Source organism: Carassius carassius, chromosome 43 (genome assembly GCF_963082965.1).
Source record: "Carassius carassius chromosome 43, fCarCar2.1, whole genome shotgun sequence".
In the NCBI taxonomy this organism is placed as follows: Eukaryota; Metazoa; Chordata; class Actinopteri; order Cypriniformes; family Cyprinidae; genus Carassius; species Carassius carassius.
In genome coordinates this window covers 20,027,891-20,042,789 of record NC_081797.1, presented here as the reverse complement: position 1 = coordinate 20,042,789, position 14,899 = coordinate 20,027,891, and the positions used below count along the sequence as shown (strand labels likewise).

The 14,899-nt window shown below is 38.7% G+C and overlaps 1 protein-coding gene across 1 annotated transcript; it reads right to left on the bottom strand.

The window, feature by feature from the left end:
• Positions 1-7,231: 7,231 nt before the first annotated feature.
• On the bottom strand, positions 7,232-14,731 carry LOC132124833 (sterile alpha motif domain-containing protein 3-like). Its single transcript, XM_059535984.1, has 4 exons — positions 13,760-14,731; positions 13,405-13,563; positions 7,845-7,934; positions 7,232-7,704 (listed from the first exon to the last, which is right to left on the bottom strand). The coding sequence occupies exons 1-4, from the start codon at positions 14,729-14,731 to the stop codon at positions 7,390-7,392; spliced, it is 1,536 nt and encodes a 511-aa protein (XP_059391967.1). The 3' UTR covers positions 7,232-7,389.
• Between the last annotated feature and the right edge of the window lie 168 nt (positions 14,732-14,899).

The following is a 14,899-nucleotide window of genomic DNA, read 5'->3' as shown; positions in this document are numbered from 1 at the left end:
CTCAGGTTATGGATGTAACCATGGCAGAGAGCTGCACGGGTCCGATTTTGTAAATCCGCGCCCGCCCGTACCCGCAGTGCTTAAAACCGCATCCGACCCGTTTTCCGACAGCAGCACTAATTAAAATCCGCACCAGACCCGACCCGCTTAAAATAGAACCGACACCCGACCCGCACCCGAAATCAAATCAGTTAAGCCAATCACATTAGACACACTTTTTTCTAATTTTATTGCCAGGTCATACAGAAGTTATTTATGGAAAACTCTTTTTAAAAGATATTAGTTTTTAATCTATTTTATCTTAATTTTGATCAATGTTTTATCAATCAATTGCCCGTATTTAATAAATAAGAAGCAAATATATAGCAGACAATGTAATAACCTTAGTGTAATTGACATAATTACAAAAAAATATTTTGCTACCTAAAAGTTACATATTTTTTGTGTCACGCATGAATGCATGTCTATTTCCCTCATATTAAATATAAAACGCATGTGGACTGATATTTTTCCAATGTCTGGACTCCTTTATTAATGGAGTATATAAACAGATGTTTCAATATATTGTTATTAAATGCATTTTCTGAGAATTTATATTTCACGTTTTTACTGCAAATTTCGAAATACGTGCTCTTTGGTCCACCAGTGCTTGAGTCACTGATCACATTAGAATAAAATATCTCATAATAAAATACAAAAGTGACTGATTTATGAATGTATATGCATAGTTCTCATTAGTCGGAAATACAGATAAACGCTTTCATTTGTTGTATTATTGATCCTGAAAGAAAACAGAAACAAAATTTATTTTGAAACAACAAAAGAGTGAATAATACCACTGTCTGAGGTTGTGCTTCAAGTCGAACGCACCCATTTTTAAATCGTTCACAGCTGAGCATCGCGAAAGGCGGATCTGCGCCAGAGCGCACATGTGAATGAGCTGCACAAAGTCATTTTCAGATGAAAAAAAAAAAAAAAACAATAACCCTGGATAGCCTAGATTAGGCCCATATTCACAAATGTGTTAGCTATGGAATGAAATATCTGATATTCCGATTGTCAAATACATGCAAGTGAACGTGTATTGTTGTTTTAACACCTTTATAACGATCGCGTTAGTTGAGCTGTATGCGCGATATAATTTTATGACACAAATTTTGAAATAGGCTTAAATCAAACACATTTTAATTCAGATTCTGTATATATATATATATATAAAACAAAAACAATGAAAACGAGTGACTGTTTTGAACCCGTGTTTAGACCCGTGTTTCCCCTGTGTCCGACCCGACACTGTCACAGTGTCTGGGTTGTGTTCCCTGGGTTTCCACTAGGTGTCCTCCTTTTCCACGGTGTCTGTCACCCTATCACTTCCTGTTCCCTTATTTGGTCACCTTCTTCCTTGTTTGAGTTAATTGATTGTTCCCCACCTGTCTCCAGTTCCCTCATCATCCTTCTGTGTATTTATACCCGGTTTGTCTGAGTCTGTGTCACGGAGTCCTTGTCTTATGTGTGATACATTTAATAGTCTGCTCCGCCCTGGGGGGCTTCCGCTCTGACCACACGGTTGTGGTGGTCATCTGCTCCGCCCTGGGGGACTCCGACGTCGACCACAAGGATGTGGTGGTCCTCCCATCTGCCCTGGGGGACTCTGGCATCGACCACGAGGACGTGGTGGCCTTCTGCTCCGCCCTGGGGGGCTTCCGCTCTGACCACACAGTTGTGGTGGACTTCTGCTCCGCCCTGGGGGACTCCAGTCTCCACCACACGGATGTGGTGGTCTTCTGCTCCATGTCGTTGTTTGTCTTTTGTTTATGTGTTCACTTCTGTCCCTGTTCCCCTCTGTTAGTCTGGCCCTCCAACCCTCCCCCTGAACCTCCTCCGGTCCTCCTCCCTCCTGGTCTTCCTGTTTTGTGTTTACATTCTGGTGCCTGTTCCCCCTGTTTTTCTTTTCTGGCCCTCCGTCCCTCCCCCTGAGCCTCCACCTGTCCGCCTCCCTCCTGGTCTCTGTTTTGTGTCTGTCTTGGAGCGTCTGGGAGCCGCTCAGTAGAGGGGGGGGGGGGGTACTGTCACAGTGTCTGGGTTGTGTTCCCTGGGTTTCCACTAGGTGTCCTCCTTTTCCACAGTGTCTGTCACCTTATCACTTCCTGTTCCCTTATTTGGTCACCTTCCTCCTTGTTTGAGTTAATTGATTGTTCCCCACCTGTCTCCAGTTCCCTCATCATCCTTCTGTGTATTTATACCCGGTCTGTCTGAGTCTGTGTCACGGAGTCCTTGTCTTATGTGTGATACATTTCATAGTCTGCTCTTGCCGTGTGTTCTTGTTTTTTTTTATGTTTATTGGATATTCTGGTTTTGACCCTGCCTGGACTGTTTACCCTTTTGGATTGCCCCTCAATAAACCTCTTACCTGCACTTGGATCTCTCCTGTGTTTCCTGTATCACCGAACGTGACAGACACGCACCCGTATCCGCCACAGTTGGATATTTTTCACCCGTTTCAGCCAAATTTGCGGGTCATCCGTTGGGTATCCGTGGGTACCCGAACCCGTGCAGGACTCTAAACCATGGTTCCCTAAATAGGGAACATGACACTGCGTCCTCTAGCTCCCTTCCATGCTTCAGACGCAAGCTTAAGATGAAGAAGATAATGACGTGTTCTCCCGTTGCCTGTTTATTCATCAGTGATTTTTCAATGTATACTTAAGACACGGGTCACGACAAGGTGTTGCCCATAGCAACCCCTAGAGGATGTAGTGTCTCGATCCCTACTCAGGGAACAATGGTTACATTCGTAACCTGAGACATTTTTTTTTTTGACAAGTGGATTGTCACTTCTTTGAGTGTGACTTGTATTTTCAGCAGCTGAGGTCTTGCAATTCAGACACTGTACTATTTAAAGATTGTTTTATCACAGGACCTGTGAAAGGGAAAATTATTTATATAACATTAACCAATGATTAACATTTTCGCATCAGTGTTTGAATATATGTATCTAATTTGCATACACATTAGAATTTTTATAATACATTATGAGTTTATACATTGTAAGAATACACATAGACACTGAGATCACACAATAACATGGCACCTATACCTATAATGTATTTTTTGCTGTAGTGTATTAATGTGCTATATAAAATATATATATTTTTTACATGTTTTGCTGAATATCTTACTTTTGAAAAGCAGATTGAAGCACAGGCTCATGCAAATATGTAAAACATATTGCAGTGAGTCCACACATTGTTATAAATTGCATTAAAATCCTGTATATTAAAACCCTTAAAACCTGAATCATTTTGCTATGTTCTTACACAAATTACAAATAAAATATTCTTTAGGTAAGACTAAAATTAAATAAATTAATTAAATTAATTAAATAAATAAAATAAATAAATACACTAAAACTTTACTTAAAGTATGCTTGTGTTAAGAATATGACTTAAAATCTCAACTATATATACTTTACTGGAGTTTTGAGTAACTTTTACTCTTACTTCACTACATTGCAAAGCATAAGATCGTACTTTTACTTCACTTCATTTCATAAAACATAACGTTACTCCTTATAATATACCATGTGCTCTGACACACAAGAAGTGGTTTCTGATTTATGAACGAACTGAGTCTTTTCAATGAACCTTTTAAACTAATCGCAAATCGGACCAAATTATTAGTTTATGAATCGGTCTTTGTCAGGTGACGTCACACTCATGAAAATCGAAGAAGAAGGGCCTGTCTGCAGACTGCAATAGAAGGGCGTAACTTGAAGAGGGCGTAACTTGATAAAAGAGGCGTAAATCACACAGAACCACGCTTAATTTCAGTAAGTACTAATTTATCTAGAGCTAAAAGACTACATACTCTACAGCCTGAATACCTATGTATTTATGAATTATGAATGTGATTTGTATATCATCATCCGCTATATTGATAACGTGACCTATGAAGTTAAAACAAAAATTAAAAGATGAGTGACAGGTTTAATTCATCTATTTATAAGTATCTTGATAATGATGAAACTTGCCCATGTTGTGTTCTTTTTGAAGAAACAGCTGCCGTTTTATTTTGGCATTGTAGTATAGGCAATACTGTTAATTTAAGTTTTAATATTTTAACTGCACTAATGTGATCAAGTTTTATCCTTAAAGCATTTTTATTTTATTTGTATAAAAATCGTTATCTCTTTAATATTTTGTCAATTATTTTATGTGCAAAATGTTTCATCCACAAAAAAAGGCTTGAATCTCCTTTGTTTTCTTTCTTTTTCTTGTTGAATTTAACGCTTTTGTTTTATCCCTCAGGCTTCTGAAAAAAAGCATAATGATGAATTATTCAAAGATATTTAACCTTGTCACTGTCTTTTTTTCTTTGTATATTATCTCATACTATGATGAACACATAATTTTAATTTTTTTTTATACATTTTTGGATGATTATGTTTTGAAGCTTCTGAAGGTCAGCCTTCATTCATTGTACAAATAGAAACCAGCAGAACAAACTTTACCAAAATCAAATCCTCACTGTCTTTTGGTCTTTCTCTAGATCCTCTCACTGGCTCCGTGGTTACTGAGGATGAAGAGACCACAGCAACATCTGGCTCAGATGAGACATAAGAGCTGGAGTGTTAGAGCATCACATTTCCAGGATGCTGCTGTGGTCTTCTCCATCCTCAGTGCACACAGCAGTCTGCAGACATTTCAGATCCTACAAAAATACAAAAACACAATACAAAAAGTCATTACTTTATCCTTTTGTTTCAGGTTTTCCCTTTTTTTTCACCTTTCCTTGCGGGTCCTGCTCCACCACAAAAGATCTGCAGCAAATGCACAGAAATAAAGAATAAGAAAAGTGCTGTAATAGTTGTTTTGAAGTACACTAATTAAAATAAACTAAAACTAAACTTAAGATTTCAAATATTGTATTTCTTTTTGTAGTGTACTTACACAAATCCTTTGATGGCAGCATTCCTTCATCAGTCACTCAGCACTGGATAAAAACACGTGTGTCTCATCTGTCCCTGTAAAAAAAACACTACACAGAATCTTGTAGATTACAGTTTGCAACTAGACTGATGCACTGTTACTTCCTCTACACTCAAGAATCTGGGTGTTATATTAGACAGCAACTTGTTTTTGAAAACCATATTTCCCATGTTACAAAAAATGCATTCTTCCATCTTAGAAACATTGTCAAGCTACGAAACATGTTACCTGTTTCTGATGCAGAAAAGCTAGTTCATGCATTCATGACCTCTAGACTGGACTATTGTAATGCACTTCTAGGTGGTTGTCCTGCTTCGTCAATAAACAAGCTCCAGGTAGCCCAAAATGCAGCAGCTAGAGTCCTTACCAGGTCAAGAAAATATGATCATATTATCCCAATTTTACCGTCTTTGCACTGGCTACCTATTAAGTTCCGTATCAGTTACAAATTATCATTACTTACCTATAAGGCTCTTAATGGTTTAGCTCCTGTGTATCTAACTAGTCTTCCACCACGTTACAATCCATCACGCTCCCTAAGGTCACAAAACGCTGGACTTTTGGCAGTTCCTAGGATAGCAAAGTCCACTAAAGGAGGTAGAGCTTTCTCACATTTGGCTCCCAAACTCTGGAATAGCCTTCCTGATAATGCTTGGTGTTCAGACACACTCTCTCCGTTTAATTCTAGATTAAAAACACATCTCTTTACATCACATACTTTGTTGGAACAGCAGCTATGCTAATTTTGTCTCTATTTGTTTCTCTGTTTTGCCCTGGATCCAGAACACCGGAGAAGAGATCCGGGGAGGGTCAGAGGACCTCAGATGATGCTAACCCTGAATCAACAAACAGAACTAACAAATATTGCTACAAGTATGACTGCATCATATAATAATTGCTGTTAATAATGTTCATCGTCTGGTTGACTACATCTTGTATTAATTTTTCTGAAAATTCATATGCACATAAACTGACAATCACCACAATATTTAGTAGCTACTACACTGTAAAAAATGATTTGTTGACACAACTTGACTTGGTCAAGTCATCTTATTGCATTGACTCAGTTAAGTTTAGCCAACATTAGGAGTTAAGTTCACTCAACTTATATGGATTTGTTGAAATAACTTGCAGTAAATTGGGCCAACGTACTGTATCAATTAATAAGCATTTAGATTTTTTTGTTAAGTCAACTTAAAAACATATTGGTTGAACTTAATTTTTCATGTTTTCACAACCATTAACCAAGTCTAATTGACATAAAATAGTAATTTTTCATCAACATCACAACTTAACTTTTTGAGTTTACTAGACTTCATTGCTTGCTTTGACAAGAAGTTCTAAATATCTACCTGGAACCAGATTTTTAAATGAAATCAAGACAGCTGCAAAATTTAAACTCTCAGCATTTATTTTTTAAACAGATGCACTGCACCCAAAAACTATTAGCTTGCAAAGATATGAAAACATCACAAGAAAAACCCTCACATATATTCAGCTCACACAAGCATGTGCAAACTTCTTTATGCACAGACCCATTCTTAGAGAATAGTACAAATAACTCTCCTTGTCACTATCAGATATTTTCATTGCAGGAACAGGAGTACATGAAGAATTCACTATAAGCTGTTTAACAACTTCAAATAAAATACTGTCTTCAATTCCCAATCAAACGTCAAACATGACAAGGAAAGAGAAGCAGGACAAGGGAACAATTCTTTTTAGAATACCAATGTTAAAATATACAGCTCACAGAAACACGTGCAAACTTCTCTATGCACAGACCCATTTTAGAGCCAAAATAGTACAAATAACTCTCCTTGTCATTATCAGATATTTTCCTTACAGGAACAAGTGTACATGAAGAATTCACAATAAAAGCGGTGTTGAAAAAATTCACATTAAACTGTCTAAAAACAGTGTCTTCAATTGTAATTCGTAGAAACATGACAAGGAAAGAGAAGCAGGACAAGGTAACAAGAAAACAGTCTGTTTGAAAAAAAAAAAAAATCTAGAATACCAATGTTAAAATATATAGCTTAAAGAAACACGTGCAAACTTCTCTATGCACAGACCCATTTTAGAGCCAAAATAGTACAAATAACTCTCCTTGTCATTATCAGATACTTTCCTTACAGGAACAAAAGTACATGAAGAATTCACTATAAAGCTGTGTTTAACAACTTAAAATAAAATAATGTCTTCAATTCCCAATCAAACGTCAAACATCAGAAGGAAAGAGAAGCAGGACAAGGTAACAAGAAACAGTCTGTTTGAAAAACAATTCAAGAATACCAATGTTACACTTAAAACAATGAAATCTAAAATAACAATGATCTTAATATTTAAAACAGTGTAACAGTTTAAGTGCTAATAGTAGCAAGAAGGAGAAAATAGTTTCTTATCTCAGCAACTTGCTCTTCAAAGAGTGAACTCTTGCGGTGCATGAGTCTGATCCAACTCCAATGAACAGGCGCTGTATCACTTCAAAAGTGAATTTTAATTCCTTTGGGTAGTCAAGGTTTAATGCATACACCAGGCCCATTAGGTTCAGAAAAGCATTAGGTATGTCACTCAGGTGACGCATCACCACTTCTTCCTCAATCACCAGGGCAACGTCATTGTAGAATTCTTGGAGAGGCTCAATCACATTTTCCACAACCACTAAGATTCCGATCACCACACCCTTGATCACATCCTCTTCACGGTCACTGGGCTTTGTAGAATGAAAACAAAATTAAGGTACTATTACTTAAAACCAATTTCACAATCAATTTAAAAAGTCCCCACACCCCTGCAAATTAAGAGATCTAATGTTCAATTTTCCCTTGTTTAGCCTTAAAGGTTTCACCTTACCTCACATATCTTCATGAATTTAGAAGGAGTCTCTCGCATATACCACGGCAGGCCAAGCAATGCTGCAGTCCTCATTCTTTGGTTTGTTGTCTGTAAAATATAGAATGGTTAAAGTACCTGCTTTATTGGTTCAATCCTTTGTTTTTCTTTTCATTTATCCTCATCACAAACGTGCATGACGCATGATAGAAAACAGAACGTGGGTCAATATATAGTTTTTTTTATTAATTCAGTGCTATTATGCGCAGCTGAGTGAACAACACAGGTTTACTGTGTGTGTGTGATGCATAAGGTGGTTTTCTGCTGCTTGCAAACAAACTCTTTTGAGGAGACAGTGGATTTCCAAATTTGTTGTCCTGATTCCACACTCTATGCACGAACACACTGAAGGCTAACTCTTGCTCGTATTCAAGGCAAATCATCAACACTATCATCCCTTACATGTATTCTATTTAACTAAATGCATCATAAGCTTTAAACGCATGCGCAGGTCACATTACTTCCTGAACAAGTGCGCACCCGAGTCCGTGTTGCTTTCCTCCAGGTAGTCTTGGCTTCGGTACCCCAGTGCACACCCGAGTCCACATGACGAAATCATAATGTGAACGCTGTCATGTGGACTCTGGTGTGCACTGGGGTACCGAAGCCAAGACTACCTGGAGGAAGTGGTCTTTGTTCGGTTGCACTCGAACCATGCCGTGGTTCGGGTGAATGTGAAAGCAACACGGACTCGGGTGCGCACTTGTTCAGGAAGTTCTTCCGTCATGCCATTTGATCAAAAGACTGGCAAGAACCAATGAGGCTTCATATTTATGTAGTAGCTAATACAATAAAACATCATCGTAAACAAAGACTGACATTTTTATGTTTTCATCATACAAAGACATTGTATGATTTCAGAAGACTTTGAATATGACATGGAAATTGAATAGGTTACTTTTTAGATGCTTACTCTGAAGTCATTGTATGAAAAGATGTCGCTATCAATAGGTAAGGATGGCTGAAGCGAAACAGTCGTTCCGAAGCTTTGGGAGATCCCGAAGCGCAGATGTGTCGAAACACTGATCCGAAGCGTGACTCGAAACACCCATGTCACGTGACTATGACCAAACGAAGCCTCGAAGTGTTTCACTAATTGTTTCATCAGGTGTGGTCCGCCGAATCAGCGTTTGATTGGAACGGTCGGGAACAGACCACACAATCGCACATCTGTATAAAAGTGAAATAAACGCATTTTGACCTCGTGGGTTTTTGTGAGAGGAGTTTGACTTTGAGATAGCGGATTTTTGGTGATATAGTGACATAGTGCGATTTGATTAGTTATAGGCAATTTAGACTTACATTTAAATTTACACAACACATTGACTGAGAGGCTAGAGACAGAGTATACATATAGTGACACATTAATAGATACATAGATATAAATATATATAGACAGCTAGATTAATAGATAGATACATATATAGATAGATTACAGATACATATATAAATACATATATTATAGATAGATACATATATAGATAGATTATAGATACATATATAAATACATATATTATAGATAGATACATATATAGATACATAGATTATAGATACATATCTAGATACATAGATCGATTCATATATAGATAGATAGATAGATTTGGATAGATAGATAAAATGGAAGCTCCCCAGAAGAGATGCCGTACATCTGTGGTGTGGGAGCATTTCCATTTAGAAACCCCAAATAAAGTGAGATGTGTGTATTGTGATCGGCAGCTAGCCTACTGCAACAATACATCATCCATGATGCGCCATTTGAGGAGCACTCATCCTGCCATTTTGCAGGGTGCAGAGGATGGCATTCCCCCTGTACCTAGGCCTGCTACTGACACTGCTGGGCCATCTAAGCAAGGTATGCATTGTTTGGGATATAATTATAATTGAAATATAATTACAACCTTTTGGGACACTTTTTATAAAGTTTATAAGTTATATAAAGCACTGATTATAAACACTGGAAGGTTTCCAAATAATGAACCAGTAGGCTATACTTTTAATAGATGTGCACTAATTGAAGCTGTATTTTTCCAATGTATTTGTCTGAAAGTATGTTTTGTCTTCTCTTTTAAAAGTCAGACAGAGGGAATTGGATGAGGCTCTTATAAACATGGTGGTGAAGGATCTGCAGCCCTTCACCATCGTGGACGATGAGGGATTCAGGGCATTTGTGAACAAGCTTGATCCAAGCTATGTCCTCCCATCCCGGAAGGTGCTTAAAATAATGGTCAGCGAAAAGTACAACAAAGCCAAGGAGAAGACAATGGAGGACCTACAAAAGGCCGAATTTGTTAGCCTTACAGCTGACATGTGGTCCTCCATTAATATGGATGGATATCTTGGTGTGACTTGCCATTACATAACACCAGAGGCAAAAATGGCAACTGTTGTACTGGGTGTAAGGAGGTTTTACCAAACCCACACAGCCCAGCATCTGAGTGGGGAATAACCTCCAAAGTTCAGTGCATGGTGACTGACAATGCATCTAACATGATCCTAAGTGCCCAGCTACTCCACCTTTGCCATGTCTCATGTTTTGCTCATACTTTAAATTTGATTGTGAAAAAGGCACTAGATCAAACCCCAGTCATCAATGAAATACGCCAGAAGGCCAGAAAGATAGTGGGGTTGTTCAGATCCAGCTGCAAAGCAAAGGACAAGCTTGTGGAGATGCAGAGCTTGATGGGAAGACCAACTCTGAAACTGTTACAGGAGGTTGACACGAGATGGAACAGCACATTTGACATGCTACAGCGCTTGTATGACCAACGTGAACCAGTGGCTGCTGCACTTTCCAACTTAAACAATGATACTGCTCCCCTGACAAGTATTGATTATGACATTATTGAACAATCATTGTCAATACTGCAACCATTCAAACTCGCAACAACAGAGATGTCAGAGGAAAAGAGAGTGTCTGCTTCAAAGCTTATACCACTGTACAGGATGTTGCAGCACAAGCTTGCACAGAAAAAAGGAAATGCAACGCAGGAATCAACTGTTCAATTAGGTAGGCCACAATGACCATACTACCCATGTGATTGGCCATAACTGTCATATTATTGTCATTATTATAAATATGTGTTTCTCCTGTTTTGGCTCATAGGCTCACATCTGCAAGAAGGTCTGCACTCCAGATGTGGAGGTTATGAGAGTTTTAGAGCCTTGACACTGGCTACACTGCTGGACCCAAGGTTCAAAAATGTGGCATTTGGAAATGCTGCCAAAGCCCAGGAAGCTGAAAAGCATATCACACTGGAGTGTGCTTCACTGATGCGTTCAAACACAAATCCTGGTGAGCAGTTTCAGTCTGTGTTATGTTATGTAATCTGAATCATGTAATATAATATATCCTTCATATATGCCGTCAGTTTAGGATTTGTTACTAATTGCTGTTTTCATTTTTATTCAGACCCAGAAATGTCAACATCACACCCATCATCATCATCATCACCATCAACATCAACACAGGACAGTTTATGGGAACTTTTTGATACTCGCATCCATCAAACCAAGATGATACACAATGCTACAGCTGATGCCACAGTGGAAGTGAAAAAATACATCAACGATGCGTATTTGCCCAGAACTCATGATCCACTAACTTACTGGAAAGAGAGAGCAGTAATCTTTCCTCATTTGTATGTCCTTGCAAAAAAATATCTTTGTATGCCAGCAACAAGTGTCCCTTGTGAGAGGATTTTTTCAAAGGCTGGAGAAATTATCTGTAAAAAAAGAAGTAGGCTAAGTCCTTCCACAGCAGATAAATTAATATTTTTGAATAAAAATCTCTAAAAAAGTGAGACATTGTGGCTTGATTTCTTTTATTAATATTCATTTTTCATGACCAAAATAACATTATGCACAGTGAGGAGCCTATAGGTTACAAGCTTCACATATTAGAACATTATAATAATTAAAAACAACACATTTTTTTAATGGCTCGTCAAGGTTGTTTCAGATCAACACCTGCAAGTGACCACTAGGTGTCACCGTTGAGACGGGTGTCGGATTCATTCGAAGCCTCGAAACAATATGGCACATTTGGTTCAACTGTTTCATTGGTTCACGAGGCCTCGATTTTGCCATCACTATCAATAGGTTTATGATGCGAGTAGTGAGTAAATGATCACAGAATTGTCATTTTGTGGAGATGTGGCATGGGCAGTAGGATTGATGACAGAAAGAATTTGGTAAAGACAGAGACAAAGCAAGAAGAAAGAGAGAGAAAGATGAGTCGACTACGCCACCCTGGTCACTAAGCCAGGGAAGTATCCCAACAAGGACACACAGGTTCGATTTTTCCCTTATACAGAGACTCTGAGACGTGGATATAACAATGTACAAAAATATTCTTTATTAGACAAAGATAAAATACTAAAGTGCAAGGCGATCAGGCTCAATCATAACCACCGCACAATAACGAGGAAGGATTATCAGGACTCGTGATTACCAGGAGCAGGACGAGCTAGTGCCAGACTTCACCAACGTCAGCGATGGCCAGGAGGCACCCACACGTGCACTATACTGCACACACACACACTCACGTCAACCAAGATCAATCACTACGGGTTGTAGACCACACACTGTGCACCATCAGGACCCACCACCAAATAAAGCAACTAGCCTTCCTGCTCCGGACTCACACGGCCTGTAACACAAGAAATGCAAATTACAAAAAAATGAAAATAATTTGCTTACATTGGAGTACTCAATTTACAAGACACATTATACAAAACAAAAACAATATAACAAAGAAAATCAAAAGCAAGCAAAATACAAGAAAATAATGAATTAAATAAAATCACACAATAATAAAGCAACATAACTCAACCAATTAAACAAAAACAAACATCACCAATACTAAAACATCTTCACATTGGAGCAACTGCACTCAAATGTGCATGTTGAGGAAACAGGACAATGGAAACAAAAGTTAAAATAGTAGGAACAAAACAGCAGCGGAGTCCCAATCAGGGCAACAGTCTTCAGGTGCCCTTATACAGGCAGATTAATTCACCAAACATGCGGAGATCACGTCATTCATCCGGCAACAGCAGATGAACAAAGTTCACAAAGGCAAGCTGGAATGCAGGCATAAACCCCATCACTATACATTTCTTAAATAAATACGGCTACAAAAGCTAGAAAGAAACTTACCAAGAAGCCAAGCAGCAATACACCAGTGACGCTTAGTGCAATATATAACGTGCGTTGGTATCAGGCAAACAGCGCATATTGCCAATGGCTACAAACACTCAGCACAACGTGTGCTAATCGACACACAGCCCAGCACCTCCAGCCAGAACACTAGACCGACAGCAGAATAATGACGCGCTAGAGAGACGGTCACGCATTGACGTCATGTCCAGTGGCAAAACAGCCACCCTAATATACTCATGGAAATGAGATGCTGATTACCTGCGGGCCTCTAGGGCGGAGTCAACTTACTCGGAGAAGACGCAACCCAAACAGCGGCACTTCACTACAGAGAGAAAGACTGCTTTAAAATAAATTGACTCACATTCTTATCAAGGCTCTCCAGTATTGAAGTCATTTCTGGAATGTCCTCATAACGCTTTGATCGGAATAACTGTATCAGCTTTGATAGATGACCATCTAGGCCTTCCAAAAAGGACTTGCTCAGATCCTTTGACACAAGCCTGGTGAATTCTTTGCTGATCTATAAAAACATAAATACATTTACAAATTGAACAAAGGGACAGTCTTAAAACATTAACAAGTTAAAAAAAAATAATCACTCAACATAATCTTAGGATATTAAGTTTGCCCATATCTTTCTAATAGAACAGCACAACTTTCACAGCCCAAGATTTTCTGATTAATTTAAAGCACACAGAAACAAATAAACAATTTACCTGTCTCTCAGTGAAAATTGCTGGCCATCGGATTTTCATTTGTGACACTGGTGGCTCCTCATCAACGACTTCTTGCCTTCTCAAAGAATACGTGCTGCTCATAGCAGCATCAACAAATGTAATGTCTGGAGTCCTCTTCATCATCTCCACAGCGATTTGCTCTCTTTCCTTTTCTAGACTTTCCCGGTCTTTGCCCTGAGGTAGATCTGGTAGAAAATTAGTTTCACAGCGTCTTGGTTTCTTGACTTTGTTTCGCTTTCCTCTTGTCTCCCCAAGACCTCTCCTTTCAGAATTCACTTTCAGTTCCTTACAACCAGCATCTCTCAGCTTTTGTCTGTAGTTGCCCATTTTAAACTTCAAACTAATTTTCCACCCATACCACCCAGATGTGGAGCTTGGCTCTTTGAGACATGGGTGTTTTTCAATTAAGGCAGCCACTACACTCTCAATCTCTTCATTCCCAGGATAGGCTTTGTATGAGTATATATTTTCTGCGAGTTTCTCAAGAATTTCAATCTTAATGTCTCTGGGAATTGACAGAAGTGTTCCATCCTTTCGAAATGCCTCATTACCTTGTCTTAGCCTCAGCTCCACATCATGAGTAAAAACAGGGATGGGAAAGGTGGTTGGCCATGGCTGCGAACGGGCAGCAGATAACTCTGAATGGATGCTGGGTGAAGAAGTTGATGGAGATGAAGATTCACCTAAAATTGTAGTGTCTAAACTGGAGTCTGACAATGTATCTGGAAAGGTGAAAAGGACCTTCAGTGTCACCTTGTCTTTGGGCAGATCAGCTACGCAGGTAAGGTTACAGAAATCATGGAAGTCTTCATCTTCATATTGAAGGTCAAAAGAATCTTTCAGCTGGAGCTTGCTTTTGAGTTCAAGCTTGAGGCCATCAACAGAATCTGGAACAGGATCAAGCATAACTTTTTGAATGTTCTGTGGGGAGATGATCACGCGGAACAACATTTTGAAGTAGGAATAGAAAATTCCAGGGTTTCTCTCCAACTGGGTAAAAAGATGTTATTAATTTGATTGATGATTACATATTTTAATGTGAACACCTAAAAAAAAAAATCAAATGTACCTTAGTGAAGCAAGAAGGTTTTTGGTGTGATATTTAACTTGCCAGCTCTG

Bases quoted from the DNA above. Each gene is read 5' to 3' on its own strand.
- LOC132124833 (XM_059535984.1), bottom strand. From the start codon at position 14,731: ATGTTGTTCCGCGTGATCATCTCCCCACAGAACATTCAAAAAGTTATG. The intron at 13,564-13,759 runs GTAAATTGTTTA...ATGTTTTTATAG, and splicing joins CAATTTTCACTGAGAGACAG to ATCAGCAAAGAATTCACCAG. The intron at 7,935-13,404 runs GTGAGTCAATTT...TATATTTTACAG, and splicing joins TGGAGAGCCTTGATAAGAAT to ACAACAAACCAAAGAATGAG.